This window comes from Melopsittacus undulatus, chromosome 4, assembly GCF_012275295.1.
Source record: "Melopsittacus undulatus isolate bMelUnd1 chromosome 4, bMelUnd1.mat.Z, whole genome shotgun sequence".
In the NCBI taxonomy this organism is placed as follows: domain Eukaryota; kingdom Metazoa; phylum Chordata; class Aves; order Psittaciformes; family Psittaculidae; genus Melopsittacus; species Melopsittacus undulatus.
Genome location: NC_047530.1, coordinates 96,436,901 through 96,459,527, shown reverse-complemented (window position 1 = coordinate 96,459,527; position 22,627 = coordinate 96,436,901). Strand labels below are relative to the sequence as shown.

Genomic DNA, 22,627 nt, shown 5'->3' with positions numbered 1-22,627 from the left:
ATCTAAATTTACTGGACAGGTGACATTGCCATGTGTCATTCCTGTGTATTATGCCTCACTGATTCATGCAGCATAAACTTTGAGCTGAGTAAACTTTAACAAAATCTAAGTGATTATCTTAATTCTTGTTTACAGTTAGGATTTTAAATCTGAAGCAAGTGAATATCTACATTTTCTAAATTAAACTGATATTCCAGTTTGTTGGTGGGTCGTTGTTTTTTTCCCCATCAAAATTACAGTCTTGGTCTGCTGTGCCTTTGGTAGCTCTGCGTTTCTTATATGTAAGACAAAGCATCTTGTGCATATATAATCAGAATGTCTTGTCACCTTCTTAATGACTCAGTGTTGCATGGTCCAAGCTGAAAGCTGAACTTGACCATTAAGAGCCCTTATCTTTGTTAGGGACATAGCACTCATCAGCATCCTCACTAAAATGAAATGGTTACGATGCACGAATTTCTGTAATTCTGTTTAGAAAATCTGCAAAAATTACTACAAAATACAGAATTATTTATTAACGATTTTGATTTTGAAATTAAAATATGAACTGACCATTTGGGATGAAATTTTGCGCTATTGAAGGCAATCAAAGATTGTGGAACAAAGATTTCACCTACTGTGCATTTTATTTGCAATAAAATAAAAAGTCATAAATAAGATAACTCATGTGACTGTGATACATCCATACTTTGGCAGAGTCAAGCAGTGAATGTGCTGTAATATCCTGGAAGTGGCCAGTCTGAGAAACAACACTGATATTACCAATGCACCAGTCATTGCCTATGAATTGCAAATTGTCAGAAGATGAGCACTGACTCTACAAGAATTTACAGCATTTATCTCCTATGCCTGCTTATCTAATTTCACTGAAGGCATTTTCTCAGGATTCACATCACTAGAGTCTTGAGACAATTCAGCACTAAATCTTTGTGGGGACTCAGCTGAAAGCAATGTCACGGCCCCAAGCACTGTGCCAGGAGCAGATGAGATGAGATTCCTAATGCCAGTGAAATATTCTTTATCTGTGCAAGAACTGATCTTCAGAATTGTCAGCAACTGCAAAATGAAGCACCTATCTGCCAAATATGAGAAATCACTTGTGTTTCAGGATAGAAACCAGACCTGTCCGTTCATGTCTCACGTGCCACCTGCTTTGCCTATATTAGGTGGAAATGAGAAATTTATCAAGTGTAAAGTGCACAGCACAATGAATAAGCCAACTAAAAAGCTCTTGTTCTGCTGAGTGATTATTTTATTCACTCATTGATTAAAATATCTTTCCTAGGGCAAAAAGGCTTGTAAGCCTGTTTTGAAAAGTATAAATAGGAGAAGAATTAAAGCAAGCAGTTATTTTGGTTTGGTTTGTTGTTTTTTTTAGCATCTAATCTTAACCATTTTACTTGAGAAAATATATTTTTATAAGCTGCAAATGCTGCAATGTTTTTTATGTTATTATTTAAAAGAAATTCAGTCTTGGTTTTACCTAAGACAAAGGTTAAGAATTGCATTGCATTTCACACCTTGTGTATAAGGGTAGGTAAAGTAATAATTAATTGCTCCTCCTATTATGTTTCTCTAGAGATCTAAAGAATAATTTGATCAGCACAATTGAGCCAGGGGCCTTCCATGGACTTTCAGAACTGAAGCGCCTGTGAGTATTAATTCCATTTGAATTATTCTGAAAATTGTGTTTGTATTGACATTTCTATCCTTGGGCAACTCAAATAGGCCACCAAGCAATAATCACATAAGGGCACTGGCTGTAAAATGGAAATCACACAATGTGCTTTTTTAACTTTACTATGGCTTTTTCTTATTTTCCTTTTTTTTTTCTTTGCTTGTTTGTTTTGTTGTGTTTTTTTTTTTAATTTTCCCCCTTTTTTACCCTTTTCCATTTAAAATTATCTATTTGCTCTCCAGTAAATATCTGAATAAGTACATCTACAAAGTTAAAAAATATGCCTAATAAATGACTTAAGAGACAGCATTTTACTGGAGACATTAATCACAAATAAAACTGTGTGGTTTAAGTATGTGTAAGCAATGTTTTGTGCTATGCTGTGTTTTTTGGTTATGTAAGTTCTACTTTTACCACAGACCAGGTCTGTAAAATGAACTCTTAGAAAGGAAACTGCCATGCTTTAGAATTTGTCTACCAGTTTCATGCCTCTCATGTTGACTCTGCTTGATATTTTTTATTTTAAACATCATTTTTTATGGAAACAAGGCTTATGTGTTATATTTCCTCTTCTTCATTCTTTCATTCCTCTCTTTGAAAATGTCCTTTTAGTACTTTTGAAAGCACTGGTTGATTTTTAAACTACATATGTAGAAGTTACTAAGATCCTATAAGAGGGTCTTTTTGCTTTTAATTAACAAGGACCACAGACCCTTATTTCTACCTAGCCTAAAGGAAAAGTGAGATGAACTCTTTTTTACTGATAATTTTCTAAGTGATGGCATCCAAATGTCCATGTCCTGACTAACCAGGACATCAGCACATTTCAAAAATCTGCCTAGATGTCATGTGTGCTGTCTTATGTGTGATGATAAAACACATCAGAAAACACTGATTTTTTTCATGGAATTGGAATATTTAGATGAGAAAGAATGCAAATCCACAGAAAAAGAAAAGGAAATTTACAAATTCTTCTACTTTTTTCTTCTGAGGCTGGATTCCCCTAACTGCTACATGCAGGGAACACTGCACAACCTAAGTAAAAGATCTCCATCTCTGATTGTGTGGGTAGCAGTATTTTCTAACACCAACCAGTAAGTTTTAAGTGTGTTAGAAAGCGAATTGCATGATAATGATGAAGTCAGAGTAGCATATATATTTCTAGTACAAAGACAAACATCAGGTGAAACTTTCTTGCTTACTCTGTATACAGGGATTAACAATACAATGAAATGATCAAGCTGAGCTGTAATTGTTGCTTTGGCTGCACATTCTAATAACACAACCCTGACCTCTTGTGGGAAAACCAGGAAACCTGTGCAAGTCATGGGCTGAACGTCTGAAGACTGCACAGGTGGAGCCTTAGGTCAGTCAGGTGAGACGAGTCAAGGAAGGGGAAGTCTTTAGGCACTGTGAAAAGTGAGAAGACCAGCAAATTAGGAGTGACAATATTGAGATTTATCATGCTAGATCTTAAAAAACCCAGCCCTGTTGGTGATATGAACAAATAACAGTGGGAGCAATCTAGAGACAAAGAATCAACTAACTGCTGTCCTGCCACATAAAAGATACAAATCAGTTTAAACATTGTGAACAAGAACATCTCTGCACTTCATTACTGCAACAGTATGGGAGAGGCAGTTGAACACAAGGAGTAAGTAGTGTAAACTCCTGTTGAATGCTGAATACAGTAATTATTTTAACACTGTGCTTTACATTCACATTTTATTTCACATCTAAAATATAAATGATGCTGTGAAAAGCAGAAATTGATTTATTATGGGCAACTGCAAGAGATATGGGTATGGCAAGTCAGGCAGACAAACTGCAGGCTGTCAGCATCAGAATGTTTTCTGTGAATGATTTGGGTTTGAATAACAAGCTGAATTATTTCAAGGGTTCACTCAAAGAGGTGCATACAGAATTGATGAAAATTGAAAATTATGAAGCATTAAAATCATGGCACATAGTTATTCAACAGGGAAGAGTTTTGTTTTCTCTTAAAATCAATATTGCAAGTCAGCATTAGTAAGTTAAATGTCTTACTCCTGAATAGGAACACCAGCTTTGTACATTATGAATTGAATAATGTCTTATAGAACATGTATTACTCTGGAGGAATGTGCAGCAAACTGTCTTTTCTTTTTACTAATGTGTGTTTAGAAAACATGTTTTATAGTGCAGAGATTTCAGCCACTGGCATATATATAATTGTGAAAATAACACTCATTGAAATGGGTGTTTAGCCTTTCACTTTGATAAAAATACCTTTTTTTTTTCTGTGTGCTGCACTTAGAGAAACATGCACCTGTTTTGATTAGTTCAGATAAAATTTACTTTTGCTACCCAAGTTACGTCTCTCGTACTGACGCATTTCTTTCATATGCGCTCAGACTTTGCTTAGGCAGAAGTAAAGCATTACCCAACCAAGAATTTTGGGTAGGTTCTTGTTTACTATTTACCTCTTCTAACAGAAAGATATATAGATATAGGTATATGTATCTATGTTTGTTTGTCTTAAAATTGTATTTTTAGATTTTTTTTAATGTAGGAGAACTTAAAGAATAAAGCTTAATATACAATTATTGTGCTATGTTGTTATCTACATTAATTTCTCACTTAATATCCCTGATAAGCATCTAAGAAGCATCTTAATTCTAATATATTCTTTGCCTGATAGAAGACTTTGTAGTGAATTCTAAACAAGTTGCCTTCACATTCTATTTAATTAGATACATCTCTATGAAAGCAAAAAATGGATTTGTCAAACTACAACCTTTATTGTCCTAATTGATTACTTTAGTGTTCTGTAAGAATAGAAAAATAGGGAATGTGCACAATGTAACAAAGGGATTGGAAGACTACCATTCACTCTAGAAGGAAAATATATTCAGGTCAATTCTAACATTTTAATGGATGTGTAATCACTTAAGATTCTTACATTACTGCAGTTATTTCTAAAAACCCATACTTGATAAAAGGGAAAATTTGAGTCAGGGTTGAAAACCAAATATGTAAAAATTATACACTAGTTCAGAATGCACCAAGAGGCAGTATTTATGTTGTTATCACAACATAATTGTTCATACATATTTTTGTCTCCTTCCTGAAAGTATCCTGTACATTATGTTGTATGTATGACTTGTTCAGAAAACATTATTTTACCTTCCTGCAAACAAGAGTTATGGATCATAATGCCTAGTACTGTTTCTGTTCTGACATAGCTACTATATTGCTCTTAAAAGAGCTTGCCAAATGCTTATCAAGACTGACCTTACTAGCTCAAAAAATATTTGCCCTCTGGTTTCTGTGATTTCTTCAGCAAGAACGGATGCTATCAATGAGATGAGATTTTAGTGCACAGTAAAAATAGGTCAATTTTGCCTGAATATTGCATGCCACAAAATGCACAGTATTTTTCATAAGTAAACAGGTGCTAATAACTTTGAGAAAGGAAATTCTTTATATTGCAAATAATTTCTGCTTCTTATTTGCTACTCATGTAAAAATCAGATTTTAATGCAATTAGTGTAAGTTGCAGTATGATAAGTTGAATTGTGAAATATTGGTCTATAATGTTAATATGAAAGTTGCTAAATCTATTTAATTCAGTTACATTTATTTCTCATTTGTCTCTAACTCCTAAACTGTTAAAAATAAAGAGGCTGTGTGTGATTACATAGGTGTGTATATGAATAAGCCCTAATGTTTAATGGGCTTTGGGCTTTTTTTCCAGGGATCTTTCAAATAACAGAATTGGTTGCCTAACACCTGAAATGTTTGTTGGACTTAGCAGTCTTCACAAACTGTGAGTATAATACCACTTTCGTTTTAAACAAAAGGAATCCAAACTATCATATTGCTTACCTGAGTACAGCTGGCAATAAACATTCTAAGAAAATTACAGGATTTGTACTAAAAAAAACCCCAATGATCTCCTGAGCCTTTGATTGTGATGACTTGATATTTTAAATAGAGAAGTAGATTATCAGGCTATCCTAGAAAGATCACTCAGAAAATACAAGATTATGATTGTAGGTAGGGAGAATCAGATAACCTGGAAGAAGAAATTAAATGTGTGATGACAAAGTTTGCTAGTAGATACTAGGTTAACCAGAGAATTAGAGGCAGTGGTTGATTTTGAAGAAGAACAGAAGTAATGTTCAGGACTCCAAGACTAGGCAGTAAAATGGCAGATGAAGTTTAATGTAGATAAATCTTAAATAATGCAAGGGGGAAAAAGGCAAATCTGTTCTGAGCTAGCCATTAAAAGGCAGGAAAGATATTTTGAGATGATAGTAGATAATGACATAAAAACATCTGCTCAGTATCATTTAAAAAAAATAATTTGGGTTATTATTAAAGGAAGAGAGAACAGAATGGGGAACATCTATTGTACTATGGGGAAAACAGCAAAGAACATGCATTCTTGACCAAAAAGATGACCAAACCCGGAAAAGGTTCAGAGAAGGACAAGGAGTGGCCAAAGGTGTGGTACAGCATAGGCAAGTATTAGGAGTTAGTTGTCTGTGACTTTCCTGGCTGGGAAAGGGACAATTCATAGGAAGGGGCCTGGTTTCAATGGACATTTGGCCAGACCCAGGAGGACTCCCTGTTTTCTTTCACATTTGTCTTTATTCCTGAATGGGAAGTAAATTCCTGTACTGCATCACAGTGTGTTACAAGTCTCACACTTTATTTTCTTCTTCTCCAGCCAGTTCTGGCATTTCCTTGGAAAAACAGGGAAATCTTTCTAGAAAGATCTGCCATGAGGTCAAGATGACACCAGGTAAAAGGCTGAAATCTGGCATGCTTACTGATCACATCAATGAGAGTAACTATGCCAAATCTTCTCTGATGAAAACAAGTGATAATGGATGATGGGAGAAGCTTTGATAGCATGTTGCTGAACAGCTGCATACTGTCCCTCTTTTTACTCATCTCAGATACTTGGCCAATTGGGCAAGACCAAGTTACCTATTGAGGGTTGCTGGGTCTCCTTTTGTTGTGCCCAGTGAACATGGCTGTGACTATATAGCCAGATTACCATAGGGGGTATGTTTAATTCAAAATGGAGAAGTCACCTCATTTAATGGAAGTTGCTTCCAGATGCTCAGGAAAATATATCTAAGAACTGCATTTGTAAATCTTCCAGACTCCAGCATAAAGGCTAGTTAGAAGTTAAATACAGAATTTCAGTCTTGTGATGGTAAGGAAGCACAACAATTTCTTACTTATAATACAGTAATATTGTTAAAATGTCCTTTGCACCAAGTTTAGTGTATTTTCCAACTTAAATTTTGACATTTCTTATCTTCCCTCCACGCATTCTTTTTGCTAACCTTTTCCTGTTCATTATAGTCTGTGTATTCTTTTGATCTTCTTAAAACTTGAATTAGTTTTTCAAGATACAAGATTTGGTTATTGATCCATTTAGTCTATCTCACATTTTTCCTGTATGGGTTTTAAATTGCCTTTCTACCACTGACTGAACAAATGGGGCCATTCTGCATTCCAGTTCATGCACTGTTGTAGTTCTTCACTAGTTACTTTTTTTTTTCCCCTCCAAAAATCTGACCTTTGGAAATCAGAGGCACAGTAATAGATAAGTCTAAATTCCCCTTTTATCCAAAGTAAATCAGTTCATGATTGCTATGTCAAAAGTTATGACTTTCTCTTTTGTAGGGACTGTCCTCCAAACCAAAGTCAAGAGTACCATTACTGTTGTTGGTCAGTGATTATTTTGCGAAGAAATGCAATGACAGTCTCAATCAAGAGAAACAGTTTCCTACTGTTCATAGTGTCATTTGTTCCTCAATCTCAGAAATCTCATATAATAACATAATGCTGATAGTAATTATGTGAGCTGGGATTTTGATTTGCCTCTGGTGTAAAAACTGGTGATTGTTCATTGACTGCAAGCTAATGCCACCTGGTACATTTCTAACACTTCGTAGCTTTTTTTCCCCTTGGAAGTTCATGCAGAGTTCCCAGAATCAGAGTTTTTAGACATGTTTAAAATACAGTAAGACATTTTTCTGTTGCTACTGATGCCTCTGAATTGTGTTTACTTGTCATTTCAGGCCTATGAAAAAGCTGTTCTCTGAAAAGGTCATGGAGAAGCATTTACTTAGTGTAACATGAGTGCATGTAATTGTACTAGGGAAAAGATGACAAGTTCTTAAACATGGAACTGGTTTCAGAGCCATCAAATGTGCCTTAGGTTACTTAAGGAGCATTATTAAAATGCATGCATATACATTGATTCATGCAGCTGTTGACTGTGATAATTAGAGCTCTCCTGTGTTACGTTAGCAGACATGAATTACAGAAGGATCTTTGTAGGCTGTTACCAAAACCAGTAGGGAGAGCCGTGAATCCACTGGAAGGAGCAAGGACATAAATCTCCACATGCACCTTCTGTGAAGTACAGAGATGAGATTTTCTTACACTGTTTACAAGCATGAATACCATGTAGAAATAACACTGTGTATGTCACTCAATCCTGTAAACTTAAATCAGTTAAAAAAAAAAAACAATTAGGACTGAAAAATCAGATCTAGGCCCAAACCGAAATAGGATATTTAACCAAATGATGTAATGCATATATCTAAACTACGGTAAAGGCATGTTTCAATACTTCGTACGTCGCTAAAATGAAGGATGAGAATAGCCTGAGCTTTCAGGGATAATACAGAGACTCTTCAGAGGGCTTGGTGGGTTTGTTCATTCTATTTTAGAAATTCTTGAGATTAATTAGTAGTATAATCTAGTATTGTTATGTAAGCATGCACACATACAGAAACCATAAAAATTGTAAGCTTCTTGATAATGTAGGAAAGGAGACTTTTTCTCAGATTGAAGTCAGGATGGGTATTTCAGTGAATAGGAATTGAATTTCCAGTTACTAATGAAATCTAAAATTTCACACAGCTCCTGAAATTACTGCAGCCAGTGAGTTGTGATTATGTTCCTTGAGACTGATCTAATTTTTGCACCTTCTTGGATTTGATGAATTGTACTCTGGAAAATTATTCCAAAATGCTTTCACATCATGACAGATGCAGCTGACAGTGCCTCAGACAGTATAACAGAAGATTTATTGTGTCTTCTAAGTTATTAGCTTAACTTTTTTGGCTTATATATTACCCTTTGGCTGTGTTTGTGCTGTGATGAGTTGCATGTATTCTAACTAGGAGTGACATAATTAAATGCAACAAATCTTCCAAATCTCCTTTGGCCCTCAGTGGCCGTGTTTCAGTGGTTTGTTCTAGAATTATGTATGCAAGCATACTTTTGCTAGGTAATGGAGCTGCCATCCACATTAATTCTGTTTATATTCAATCGAAATATCAAGAGCTGTGAAATACTGGGATGGTGCCACTGTACTGAGATATCAGATTTCGTTTCTTTAGTCTCCCATTGACTCGTGGAGTCATAGAAAGTTAGGGTTGGAGAGGACCTTAAGATCATCTGATTCTAACCCCCCTGCCATGGGTAGGGACACCACACACTAGACCATGCCACCCAAGGCTCTGTCCAGCCTGGCCTTGAACACAGCCAGGGATGGAGCATAAATTAGTTCTTCAGGTTCTGAAATGTTGCACCCTTAAATCTGTTTCAACAAGTAGCTACTGCTGGATCTTCCTTCTGGAGGTTTGAAACAGAACTTCTTTCTTATTTCCAATTGTTTGATTAAAGTATTTCTGATTTATTCTTCATTCTTTCTCTGAATCAGCAGCAGTAGTTACCTTTATGGTAAAATTATACCATAAATTCTTTTGTGACTTTCTTGCTGCCACTGAAGCAGCTAATCACTTTGTTTGGTGCCACAAATAAAGCACAAAACCAGTAACACCGTGAATCAAACAGATCCCACTTCAGCAATATCAAAAAAATATGCACCCTAACCTGCCCTCTCTGTATTCCTGTTGTCATTTTTTTATGTTTCCTATCCCAGTCCTTTTGCACACATCAATCTATCACGCTTGCAATCAGCGTTTGCTTTTTAATACTGCTTATAAGAATGAAGCATTCTTCATATTCATATAGTCCAGCTTCTACCTATATTTTGCCTCAGAATGGCCCTTTAAGATACATAACTCCCTTTGACTGTTTTACAGCGTTTGTCATTTATATTAAAGCTTTTGGCAAAAGTGTTTTATTAATTTCTGTAAAAGCACAAGAGTATTTGGTATATGAAAAATGTGTAGGACCTTGTATGTAAGACTAAACCATTTTACCTCTGATAAAACAGAAAGCATATGTTTCTGCTAATGGATTAAGGTAATGGTGTTGTAAGTGCTATCAGCTTTGGAGTGCATTAATATACGTTTGAAATGTTTGCAAACTACATGATACAGATGTTTTTAGAACAAATGTGCTCTTAAAATCAAACTAATGTGGGCTTTTAGGATACCTGAAACAGTGGAATTTCACAATGTTATGCATTTGGACTGGAACAATCCCAGGCACAGCTACAGGCTGGGCAGAGAAGAGATTCAGAGCAGCCCTGCGGAGAAGGACTTGAGGGTGTCGGTCCATGAGAAAATGAACATGAGCCGGCTGCAGTGTGCACTCACAGCCCAGAAAGCCAACCGTATCCTGGGCTGCATCAAAAGGAGCGTGACCAGCAGGTCAAAGGAGGTGATTCTGCCCCTCTACTCTGCTCTCTTGAGACCTCACTTGGAGTATTGTGTGCAGTTCTGGTGTCTTCAACATAAAAAGGCCATGGAACTGTTGGAACAAGTGCAGAGGAGGCCACGAGGATGATCAGGGGACTGGAGCACCTCCTGTATGAAGACAGGCTGAGAAAGTTGGGGCTGTTCAGCCTGGAGAAGAGAAGGCTGCGTGGAGACCTCGTAGCAGCCTTCCAGTATCTGAGGGGGGTGTATAGGGATGCTGGTGAGGGACTCGATAAGTTCCTGTGTGATATACTCTAGGTTACCCTGCTCTTGCAGGGGGGTTGGACTAGATGATCTTTCACGGTCCCTTCCAACCCTTGGGATTCTGTGATTCTGTGACTCTTCATTAGGGACTGTAGTGAAAGGACAAGGGGTAACGGGTTAAAACTTAAACAGGGAAAGTTTAGATTGGATGTAAAGAAGAAGTTCTTTACTCTTAGGATGGTGAGGTACTGGAATGGGTTGCCCAGGGGAGCTGTGAATGCTCCATCCCTGGCAGTGTTCAAGGCCAGGTTGGATGAAGTGATATGGTTTAGTGTGAGGTTTCCCTGCCCATGGCAGGGGGGTTGGAACTAGATGATCCTAAGGTCCTTTCCAACCCAAACTATTCTGTGATTCTGTATTTTAAAATATGTTATCTGAACTGACAGATCCAGGCATTTGCAGGGATTGCAGATACATAGCTCAGACATGCCTGTGTTATTGGGATGATCTGAAAAGATTTCTGAAAGTTTTGTTAAAAAACAAGATTTTTTTTTTGTTTGTTTGAGATCTAGATATTGTAATTATGTATTTCTTGGGCATACAAACGTATTGCTTTATGACTTACACAGCCCTATGAACTAATCTTAGTTTGCTAATTATTACTAGTAATATGGAAACTTCAAACCAGATCACTTCTAGAAGAATATGAAAGAATATGGAAAATTGTCTTGCTGGCTTTTGTCTTTAACGGTCAGTAACTCAATTATTACAGCACTTGGCAAAACCACTGAAGAAAATGGTTCTGTAATTCGCTGTCCCAGTGAAAAGAAACCAAAAGTCTGTAAGTGGAACATGAATCAGAAATTTTTAGGTTAGCACTGTGTAGGTGAGTTCTCACTAGATACCTTGGTGGATTTGGCAGGACCTATGGGAAGTGCATTGGTTCAGTAAACAGAATGGACACTTGGCTCAGGTCCATAGTTCTCATACATATGCTGTGACCCTGCCATATTAGCCATGGAAACAACTTACTGTTCTTCCCTGTTTCTTAAATACTGACCAGGGCTAAAGCATTCCTTTGGTCCATATGAAATTACCAGAATTCAGGCTTGGTGTTCTGTTTGTTTTGTTGTATGAAGCCTGTTTAGCTATTTAAGGGAAAAGCTGGGATTTGTATCTGATTAGAAATGTTGTCATACTGCAGTAGGGTAAGGCAGAGAAAAGAAACCCCCTGTATTTCTGACTTCTGTGTGCCATCCACGCAAGGCTAGACAGATTGCTTTTCCCATCTCTCAGTTCAGCATAATTGCCCTGTTGGTAAATTTATACTACTGTGACTTCTTACATATTAGTGGAACTGCTTCTGATTTCCTTCAGTGTAAATGTCAGGGTTATCAGTTTCTGATTTAGTCCATTTAATGTCCCAGTTCACTGAGCTGCTTCAGGATATGCCTCGTCAGGGCTTATGTCTGATAAGCACATGAGTAGATCCATTTAATTTTAAGGAAGTAACTGAGTCTTTATGAAATGCTCAGTATTTTTAGTTCCTGTTGATAAATTCAAAATATTAAAGGTATAGGCAGCTACAAGCAAACATTCATTTCCACCTTTAGATACACCCACACTTGGAAGAGATAGATACTCAAAAGTGCTTCAGTTTCCAGGAGCTTTGCATCACAATTTTATTAAAGGTCCACTGCTAAACAAAAACTTAATAATGAGTTCCATTATATCCACATATCTCATTGTCACTGAATATAATGAGAAACTATTTCACTTAATGTTGCTGAACCAGTTTATTTTCTGTATGTGTAGTATCTTTCTTTAAATTACTATGCAAATTTGAAGTGTTCAAAGTTCAGTTTCAGTTTTTTAATTATTAGTTCAGTGGTGAGAAGTTGTGTGCAAAAAGGACATTAGTTGTTTCAAGAATGCTTCATAACTTTATTAATTTATAAATTAGCAATATTTTCTTTCTCAAATTCGTTAATGCATGTGTTTCTGTACAGGTTTCCATAGAAAGCATGATTCATGAGTTTTCTGTTCTTTCTTGCTTTATGGAGCTGGTTTATATTTTTGCAGATTTCTCACTGGTGGAACACTGCTCCTGGTCTTCAGTTTAATATACATTATTTACTTTGTAGACAGAAGTAAAATCAATAATCATAAAAGCATCCTTTTTAATGAAAAAGTAACGAAACATTTTCTTTGCCAGTCTGTACTTTTTTTCTTTATGTAACAACAAATCTCAAGTATGTAACATATCTTTTTATGTAACAACAGATCTCAACAAGATCTGCAGTTTCACTGATAGCTGGAATTTTGTAGCCATCTTTGAATTCAGACATGTAGGCTTCAGGCACTGCATAGAAAGAAACATGTATATGTATTTCAAAAGTAGGTAATTCATATGCTGTGAAATATAAATCTTCGATACTGCACTAATTTTTCAGTTTACTGGTGTAGAAAAAGACGGTATTACTTGATATTAAGCATTTACCTTTTATACTATTAAGGCATTGGCAGAGCAATGCAGTTAAACTAGGCAAATTTGAATTGCATCTGTTTTCAAGCATTCAACTTAATCCATTCAGCCATCAAGACAAGAAATCGAAAACAGTAGTTAAAATGGAAATGTCCTTAATTAAGGATAGAAAAAAATCAGTTTGTTTAAAGTCCTTCATAATGAAACTATTTGTGTAGTTACTTTGATAACTCATTACTGTTTTAAGGAATTGCTTGAATTCTTCTGATAATTACTAAATTAAGACACTGGGTTTAGTCCTTTTTTGAAGTGACATTCTACATATACTATAAAAATACAACATAGGGCTCACTGACTAATCATTTAATGAATATTGTCACTTAAATTCTAGAATATTTTCTTCCAAAATTCTATTCTATTAAATATGTAGAAATATTCCAGTTTATTAGACCAAGTGAATTGTATGTTTACCTGCTATGAAAACAAAGTAAAAGTGTGTTATGTGATTTGAATGTTGCTGTCGTTTATGAGAAAGCAATGTACAAATTTAAATATGTTTCTGCTGTTGTCAAGAAAACAGTTTCTTAATTAGCACGGAGAAAATTCTACTCTAACAACTTTGTTTTCTTGTATTTGTTATACCTGACTCTAAATTGCATTTTTTTTAGGAACTTGTCAGGGAATATTTTTTCAACTCTCATGAATGGACTTTTTTCTGAGCTGCTAGCTCTGAAAGCACTGTAAGTATCATTCATTATGTTCAGAAATCTGTAATATTCAAGAAAGACATGAGAATAAGCACAGCAGAGTTGAATATGAGTTCAAACAGGATAGTTTCTAGAAATGCATTCTAAACGTAAAATATGCAGTGATCTGTTACCAGTGCCTGGCTCTCTATTGATGAGCTGTCATCTTCTATCTGTCCTGATGGAATAGATAGTGCTGACAACTTGACCCCATTCATAACTAGCCCAGTCTTGCCATCCTAACTAGTATCCATTTTTTTTTTGTCCTTTATGATCTTACACCTCTCCATGTTTTCATGAATTACATCATATAAACTATACGTGCAACATATAATGTATAAATACACTAAAACACTCACATTAAATATTTTTCCTGTAATTATAACAATTTCCAGCTATTTATTATGAATGTACCTCTCTGAGATCTAAAGGTAGATCTTACTTACTTAGGGTAATCCTTACTTAGGTAGATCCACTCCTTAAAAGTGTAAGTGGAAGTGAGTTACAGTATGACTTTCTACAGTCACACATACTCAAATTTAATTCAGTAGTCAGTCATGCTGTTCTGTAATCAAAACCAGAATTTTGATGTAATGTCTTGGAAGTCATTAAATGGGGGAGAATGTGAATCAGTTGTCTTGGGATATCTTTACAATTATACATCTATAATTGTAGCTCCATAGTTATGCATCTACCTAGAATTAGTTCTCTTTGGAGTTAAATAATTGAAATCTAACAGAAGAAAACCTGCTTATGGAAACTGCCAATATGTACTAATTGTGATCTTTCTTTGCCTTTCTAGACACTTTAACACCGATTCACTCATTTGTGACTGTAATCTAAAATGGGTCCTGCAATGGGCCAGAAATGCTTCAGTTCGAATAGCGGAGGAAACAGTTTGTGCATACCCCAGTGCTTTACAAGGACTGTCATTTCATAACCTGAAGGAAAACCAGCTGATATGTGGTGAGCTGTACTCTCATTTAACATTACAAACTGAAGAAAAATCCAGATAAAATATTAAAGAACAGAAATTATGCAAAAAAAAAACCCACAAAAAAACAAACAGCCAAAAAAAAGTAATAAATCTGAATTGCTTTTAGGCACAAGAAATACAGACATATGGCACAGAAGGTACAACTAAGCCTGAAAGAGAATGGAAAAAAAATACAAGTTTTTAATTTCATATAAAATTATATATGTATGTATATTGCAAAAACAACTCTTTCCTGTGTATATATTAGGTAAGATGTAATTATGATTTAACGCATTAACCATGATGATAGCTCTACATTGCATATAGCATGAACTGAGGATTCCTACAGCGATTTATAGAATGTTCCTTTCAAGTTATACCTCTGACACCATGACATAAATGTCAGATTTCATTCTTGTATTTTTCAGTTTTATAAACCTGTAACTGTACATTATAGCACTGTCTTGGGGATGAACAGAATTCCTACAGTGAGCTTCAGTTAGGTGAATTTTGTATTTGAAAACCTGTAAGTAAATTGATTTTTGGAAAAGATTTTCCACCAAGGCAAATATAGAAACATGGAATGGTTAGGGTTGGAACATGATGGATATGGTGTGAGGAAGGAAACAAAAAAGTATAAATGAGACAAAAAACCTCGTCTCACACTGAGCACTGTCTAGCAAAGAGCAGACTAAAACAGAGATTTTGAAAGTATACATACTGCAGAGAAAAAAACCTTGTCTAAGATGATGCTGGTAGGTCCCGTAATGAGAAGTATAATTTCACATATACTTGATTAATCACAAAATCTTTGAACCTTTGACTATCTTGAATGGTGGGAAATTGCTGGGATAGTGACTTTGCTAATGCCTCATGGAAACAAAAGGAAAGAAAATGCTTTTATCCTAATAACCACAAGAGGAATGATGCTGTTGCTAACGCATTTATAGCAGAAGGGACATTACGGCTGATGGGAGTAATAACAAAATAAATGGTTTTAACAGCTAATGCAGATGTTTGCAAGTCTGGAGAGATGTGAAAGGATGTGAATATCAGTTACAGAAGGTCCGTCAGCTGAATTGTTAAGGAAACGCAGATACCTGCCTGAAGGCAAATAAGGGATGGGTGCTTGTAAGAAAGTAGCCAGTATTACAGAACATTTGAAAATCTGCAATGCTTCTCAAATACCAAGCTGTCTATTTATCAAGACCCAGCAGGGGCATCTTCATAGAGATCCATTTCCCAGCAGGAAAAGTCCTTTTGAAAATTCTGGAATGAACAGAAGAATTGATTAAGGACTATTAATTGGTATTCCCAGGTTGCCAATGAATGTGTGCCTGTGAAATTTACAGAGTAAATGAAAGCAATTTCTCAGATTTTCATACCTTAATTCCTAATAGGACTCCTTACTGCACCTCTGATACAGAATTTATAATTCCCATCTAGTTCTCAGCTGATATTTATAATGTCCACAGAACACTTGACAAGGTTTGTAAGGACTGCCAATAGCTTGACACTGCTTTTAGTATCTGTAGAGAGCTTCACAGTGGTTATATTTGCTGAGTGTTCCACCAGCTCTGTAATGTCTGCCAGGTACTTCACAATGCTTATAATATCTGTTGGGCAGCTCACAGTGCCCACAAAATTTGGCAGTTTCATTTCCAGTAACTTAATCTGAATTTAGGCATAATAGAAGGCTGTTTGCTACCAAAATAATAACAGCTATTGAGAATGTTTTGAAAATGTGTTAAAATATGCATAGAGCTAATCTAATCAAGCATATCCTAATGAAAATATTAAGTGATTTAAAAATTAAAAACTCTTGCATATGAACATCTTCCATTCTATCAAACGTGTATTTATAGTTACTATCCATTTCTACATACTGGAAGATGTCATGAGGTATCACAGTCACAAGGTTAGGATAGAAAAGAAGAATTCAATGGAAAAAAGCAAAATAGAAAGGAAATGGCAAAGATCTCAGGTGAATGAGGATATTAGTCAAAAAGTCAAAGTATGTGGAGACAGTAAAAAAAATTCTGAGTAGCTCCAAGTTCGCCATTTGCTTTTTAGATTTGTGTTTTGATGGGAGAAGAAATCATCTTTCAAATTTCTTTGTGGAAAATCTTTCCCATGCATCTGATACAGCAGCCAAAGTAGTCACCCATTGAATGCAGTTAAGCACTTGCTTTGAGGATTTTAATACGAGTTAATTTAAGTGTCTGAACAGTTTTGGAATTCACAAGGTTCTGCTTGCCTATTTCATTAACAGCTTACAAGAACTACTTAAATCTTCCTTAACAAAAATTTCTGACTCTCAGAAATGTTCAGCTATAAAACAGTTTTTAACAATGTTGGAAATAAGCCTGAAAAGTTAGTTTTTCCTTTGTCTTCTGCCTCAATTATGAAGGACTGCAATGAATTCATGATGGTATGGACAGAGTATCTTTCTGAAAAATGATTGTGAAATTGGCTTCATGCTGTGCCTTGTTACTGCTTCTCCATGACTTCAAGTATAACTTATTCAATTTACAGGAGGGAATATAATTTTCCTGAACACCAGTGCTATAAATTCCAGCTGAGGTCTGATAGGAGTCTGTGTTTTTTTCCCTTGCGCACATCATCAGCAGAAATGAATTCTATAGGCCAAATTCTTCACAAAGGAAAGACCTGTATGAATTTTTGTCTTAAGGGGATTACAGAAGTGGGGATTTCATTCTTTGCGCTGATGAATGAGATATTAGAATTTAGTTTCTTAGTTTCAGCACTATATTGATGCTATTGAACTAATAGTACTAAGTAGTAAAAGTTCAGGGTTTTTTGCAAATTACAGTTGATATCATACAACTCTGATGAAGAATTTTTCTGTTAGAAAATGTTGACTCATCAAACAGCTTTTTGGAAAAATGCTGATTATTTCGTGTTCCCCAATTAGATTGTATTTGAAGTTTAGAAAGTAGCTGACATAATGTCAATAATCTTTGTAAAAATGATTTTGCAAGAAATGATGTAAATATTTACTAAGTATACAAGAATATTGTAAAAGTCAAAGTATAAAAATAGTCTTACAGTGCTTTAGGATATTTTTATTTTTTTATTTTCACCACAAAGAAAATTTATCTCATTCTCCTGGGACAGAATACTGTTTCTCATGCAGATCTACTACAAATTTAGGTATACTTTTTTGCATATATGTTTTCTCTACAGATGTTTATAGATGAGCATGCTGTCACCTTTCTTTTTAATTAAAAAATAAATCACTTAAAAAGTAAAAAAATATAAAAGGATATTATTTTTTTCTTAGTTTAATGCTTTTATACACAATAAATTACATTTCTATTCCTTATCATTATGCAGACCATGGATAGGTTTAGGTTTTTGCTTGGTGTCAGTAGCTTTTCAGGCTTATGTAGTCTACTGTCTTAATCTTGGTCATCATGTCGTTGCATGGACCTATAAAGCAGACAGGTTAAAAGAACTGTATGTAGTATCTTGTCAGCTCTCAGGAAGTCTGAATGTGGAGAGGCACCTAGATTTTTTTCAAGTCACTTCACTCTATCAGATAGTTTGATACATATACATCTGCACCACCTCATCACAGCACTTTCAGGCAAGCTACTTTTGTCACATGTCACCCTTCCTGTTCCTGTTGTTGGCCTTGCCTTTCCTAGCAGCCTGCTCTAAGGCAATTTGGCAGTAAGCCTGATAAAATGGTCTTTTAACAGTCTGGAATGGCTCTCTAGGCCATGTTAGCAGAGCTTATTCTAGCCCTTTGCATCTGACCCTTTCATGAGAAATTGGCTAAATGTAATCTAAAAATATGCTTACCCTCTTTCTCCATCTGTATTGATGGAAAGCTATGCACAAGTCTCTTTCTCTGAAGAAATGAATCATTTGCTTGTGTCTTTATTATGTTTCTGCACCAAATTTTTCTGTTTCCCACTTTCTTATTTGCTGTATTGTACTGAATGTGAGAAAATCTCCTTGCATGTTGAACTGCTTCAACATAGGACTGTAGGACAAGAGTTAAAAGAAGTTCTAAGATACAGAATTATAATTATTATTATTATTATTACTACTACTATTACTATTTGCTCACCTCTGAAAAGCCCATGCTGTTGCAATAACTAGCAAGTGCAAATGGAAACAATTCTCAAAGCTATCATTATTGCATGTTTTTTGCATGCCATCCTCAGTCAAGAAACTTCCAGTGTAAGGAAACAGATACAAGCTCAAATGTTAGTTACATTCATTTTAAGATGCAGTCTCAGGGGAAAATATGGTGGAAACAGAATTTGCAAAGCACAGAGTAGTGGCAAATTACAAAGCAAAATATCCCGGCTGAGTTGTTTTCCTTTCTTGTATTAACATGATTCTAATAACATCTATTTTCCTGTAGTGTATTCTCATCTACCTTAATAGGGGAGGGTGGCCTTTCTAGGCTTAGGAGCCTATTTTGCAGGCGCTCTGAGTATCCAGAAGTTGGTTTTGAATTCTTTTGTTGCTCTGGGTGCTCCATGTTCATGAAAATGAACTGTAATGTGCATCATCTGACTTAGAGTGGTTGTTTTAGTCTGTTATTTTGAAAGTATGTATTATGACAAAGTGTGTATTCTCTTCATGGGTAGTGCACTTATTAATTGTGATGAATAGAATTTTGACTGTTTACATCAAGCTTGTAGTGAGAAATTGTTTGGGTTGGTTCATAATTTTCCCATAGCTTTACTACTCAAATAAGACTGTCACTATGTATGACAGAAAATTAATATTCAAAATACAGAACTGGAGTTTTATTGGTATAAGATGTGTATTATTAGATTTTTAACATGCATTAGGGGCCTGTCTACTGAGAAAAGTCTTAAGACTAAAGAAGAATAAAAATCCATCCTACTGAAAATAGGGGTGAGAAAAAGTGGAAGATAATAGCTACAAGTTGTGTCCCAAGGTGTTTGTATTATTACTCAGTCTCTGAATTCTGTAAACTACCTTAAAGTGTTAGCTCATGAGTGAAACTAGCAAGTTGTGACTCAGAAAAGATTATGGAAAGGCACTTTTTTTTAAATAATAGACTTCCTATTTAGCAGGGGTACCACAAATCAAGGGGATAGATCTTTTCCTGGCTTCTGTTTTATGCAATACTATTGTTTAAACACTTCATAGAAAATGTAAATAATATGTTGGGATGAAGGGGATATAGTTATATTTAACCTTGAACACTGCCAGGGATGGAGCATTTACCACTTTGGACAGCCTGTTCCAGCACCTCACCACCCTCACAGTAAAGAACTTCTTCCTTATATCTAACCTGAACTTTCCCTGTTTAAGTTTAAGCTCATTACCCCTTGTTCTGTTGCTGCAGTCTCTGATGAAGAGTTCCTCTCCAGCATCCTTGTAGGCCCCCTTCAGATTTTGGAAGGCTCCACTCAGCCTTCTCTTCTTCAGGCTGAACAGCCCCAACTTTCTCAGCCTGCCCGCATATGGAAGGTACTTTAGCCCCTGATCATCCTTGTGACCCTCCTTCAGACTTTCTCCGACAGCTCTATGTCCTTATGTTGAGGACACCAGAACTGCATACCAGTGCTGCAAGTGAGGTCTCACAATAGCAGAGTAGAGGGGCAGGTTCACCTCCTTCAACCTCCTGCTTGCACTCCCAGGATATGGTTAGTTTCTGGGCTGCAAGTACACACTGAAGACAGGTCATGTTCAGTTTCTCATTGACCCACACCCGATGTCCTTCTCCTCAGAACTGCTCTGAATCACTTCTTTAGCTAACCTATTTTAAGATTGTATTCGTTACATACAAAATTCTGAAGTATTCAGCTCTACATACCTACTGTCACGTATTGTAATCTGCTTAAATATAGAATCATAGGACAGTTAGGGTTGGAAAGGACCTTGAGATCATCTAGTTCCAACCCCCCTGCCATAGGCAGGGACACCTCACACTAAACCATATCACCCAAGGCTCTGTCCAACCTGGCCTTGAACACTGTCAGGGATGGAGCATTCACAACCTCCCTAGACAGCCCATTCAGGTGCCTCACCACCCTTACAGTAAAGAACTTCTTTATATCCAATCTAAAGCTCCTCTGTTTAAGTTTTAACCTGTTACTGCTTGTCCTGTCACTACAGTCCCTAATGAATAGTCCCTCCCCAGCATCCCTATACACCCCCTTCAGATATTGGAAGGCTGCTATGAGGTCTCCACACAACCTTCTCTTCTCCAGGCTGAACAGACCCAACTTTCTCAGCCTGTCTTCAAATGGGAGGTGTTCCAGTCCCCTGATCATCCTCGTGGCCCTCCTCTGGACTTGTTCTAACAGTACCATGTCCTTTTTATGTTGAGGACACCAGAACTGTACACAGTGCTCTAAGTGAGGTCTCACGAGAGCAGAGTAGCATTGAGGCATATTTCTTTCAGGTCACATGCATCTCCCTAGTCTATTTTTGTAGGTAATTATTTTTTTTGCAATCTTAACTAAAATACCACAAAAATTCAGAACATTCAAGACATTTTAAATCACTTAGAGTAATGCCATGGGAAAAATTAGGCTATTTTCTATACTTTCTAGTTTATGTGTTGATTTTTTGAAGCAGTTCTTTTGTTCTTGACATTGACACCTAAAACACAGTGTGGCTTTGAATGCTTTCTCAGAAATAGTATACTGATCTTTCAGATGCTTTATATGTTCATATTGCGTTATAATTTTAACTGATGTGTTTGTATGTTGTTTTCCCTTCATGCCTAGCAAAGTCTGTTTCCACTGTCCAGTATTAAGAACTTTGAAAGTTATACATACTTTTAAAATGGTAAATGTAGAAAAAATAGATTGATAATGGGAAATTTTATCTTTGAAAGAAGAATTTGTCAACATTTAAATTTAAGCCTGAAATCAGCTGAATGTGTTCAGCCTCGTTCTGCATCAACTTTTAAGAATGCTGTCAAATATTTTATGCTGGGGATATTGTGTGAGAAATAAGGTTTGAAGTTGCTTTTTTCATACAGTGACAAAAATTAATTACCTACATTGCCTTTTGATTAATAAAACAGCAATAGGATGTATATGCACATAGATTGTTCTTAAGTTTCCTTTCCTACATGAAATATGTTGCAGTAACAAATATTGACTCAAATTTAACAAGGAATATTTTTTCTTCATTTATCTCAGTGTACACAAAAGGTGGTTTTTTGTTCTTATCTGTTATTTCCTTAAATTTAGGGATGGTTTTGAGATTAGTGTTTCAACCATTTCTTTCTTCATTTACAAGTCAGTCTTACTACATTAGCACACTATAAATATTGAACTGTGAGGGTTTTCCGGTATGCAGTAACTGACTAAACTCAAAATCTCAAGTACAAAGAATGATGGATTAATTATCCAGATTTAGATTCCAGTCCTGCAGTTTCTTGGCAGCCTACAGATAGCCTGCTGCATTCATGCGGAGCATCATTGTCTTGAGGAATATTCAGGATCAAGACTTCAGCTCCAATTCTGCAGGGAGTGCCTAATAATATGAATAAGTTTAATTATATTGAAATAGGAATATTCACATTAGTAACCTTTCACTGGATTAGGTTTTGCAAGATATGGATAGTGATACAGTTATTTATAGTTAAATCTTCTTGTAATTATTTCTATTTCCGCAGTGTTAGCAATTCAGGATTTTTTTTTAAATAGGAAAATTTTCATAATAACAGAAGGTCTATAGATAAATAGTATAACTGCACATTTTTGATCCTCCAGAGGTAGAGGTGGTAGATTCATTTTTTGTCAGAGCTAAGTGGCCAAACCACCAATGCTCTAACATTTTGGCTTGAAATTCTAAATTTCTCATTCTAATATGATCGTTCTC

The 22,627-nt window shown here is 35.8% G+C and overlaps 1 protein-coding gene across 1 annotated transcript in view; it reads left to right on the top strand.

Moving 5' to 3' along the window:
* Window positions 1-22,627, top strand: part of LOC101868186 (adhesion G protein-coupled receptor A3) — a 279,070-nt gene that overhangs the window by 96,186 nt on the left and 160,257 nt on the right. The window contains exons 3-6 of the mRNA XM_005144065.3: window positions 1,580-1,651; window positions 5,415-5,486; window positions 13,720-13,791; window positions 14,600-14,763. Coding sequence (XP_005144122.1) covers window positions 1,580-1,651; window positions 5,415-5,486; window positions 13,720-13,791; window positions 14,600-14,763 — 380 coding nt within the window. The remainder of the gene's footprint in view (window positions 1-1,579; window positions 1,652-5,414; window positions 5,487-13,719; window positions 13,792-14,599; window positions 14,764-22,627) is intronic.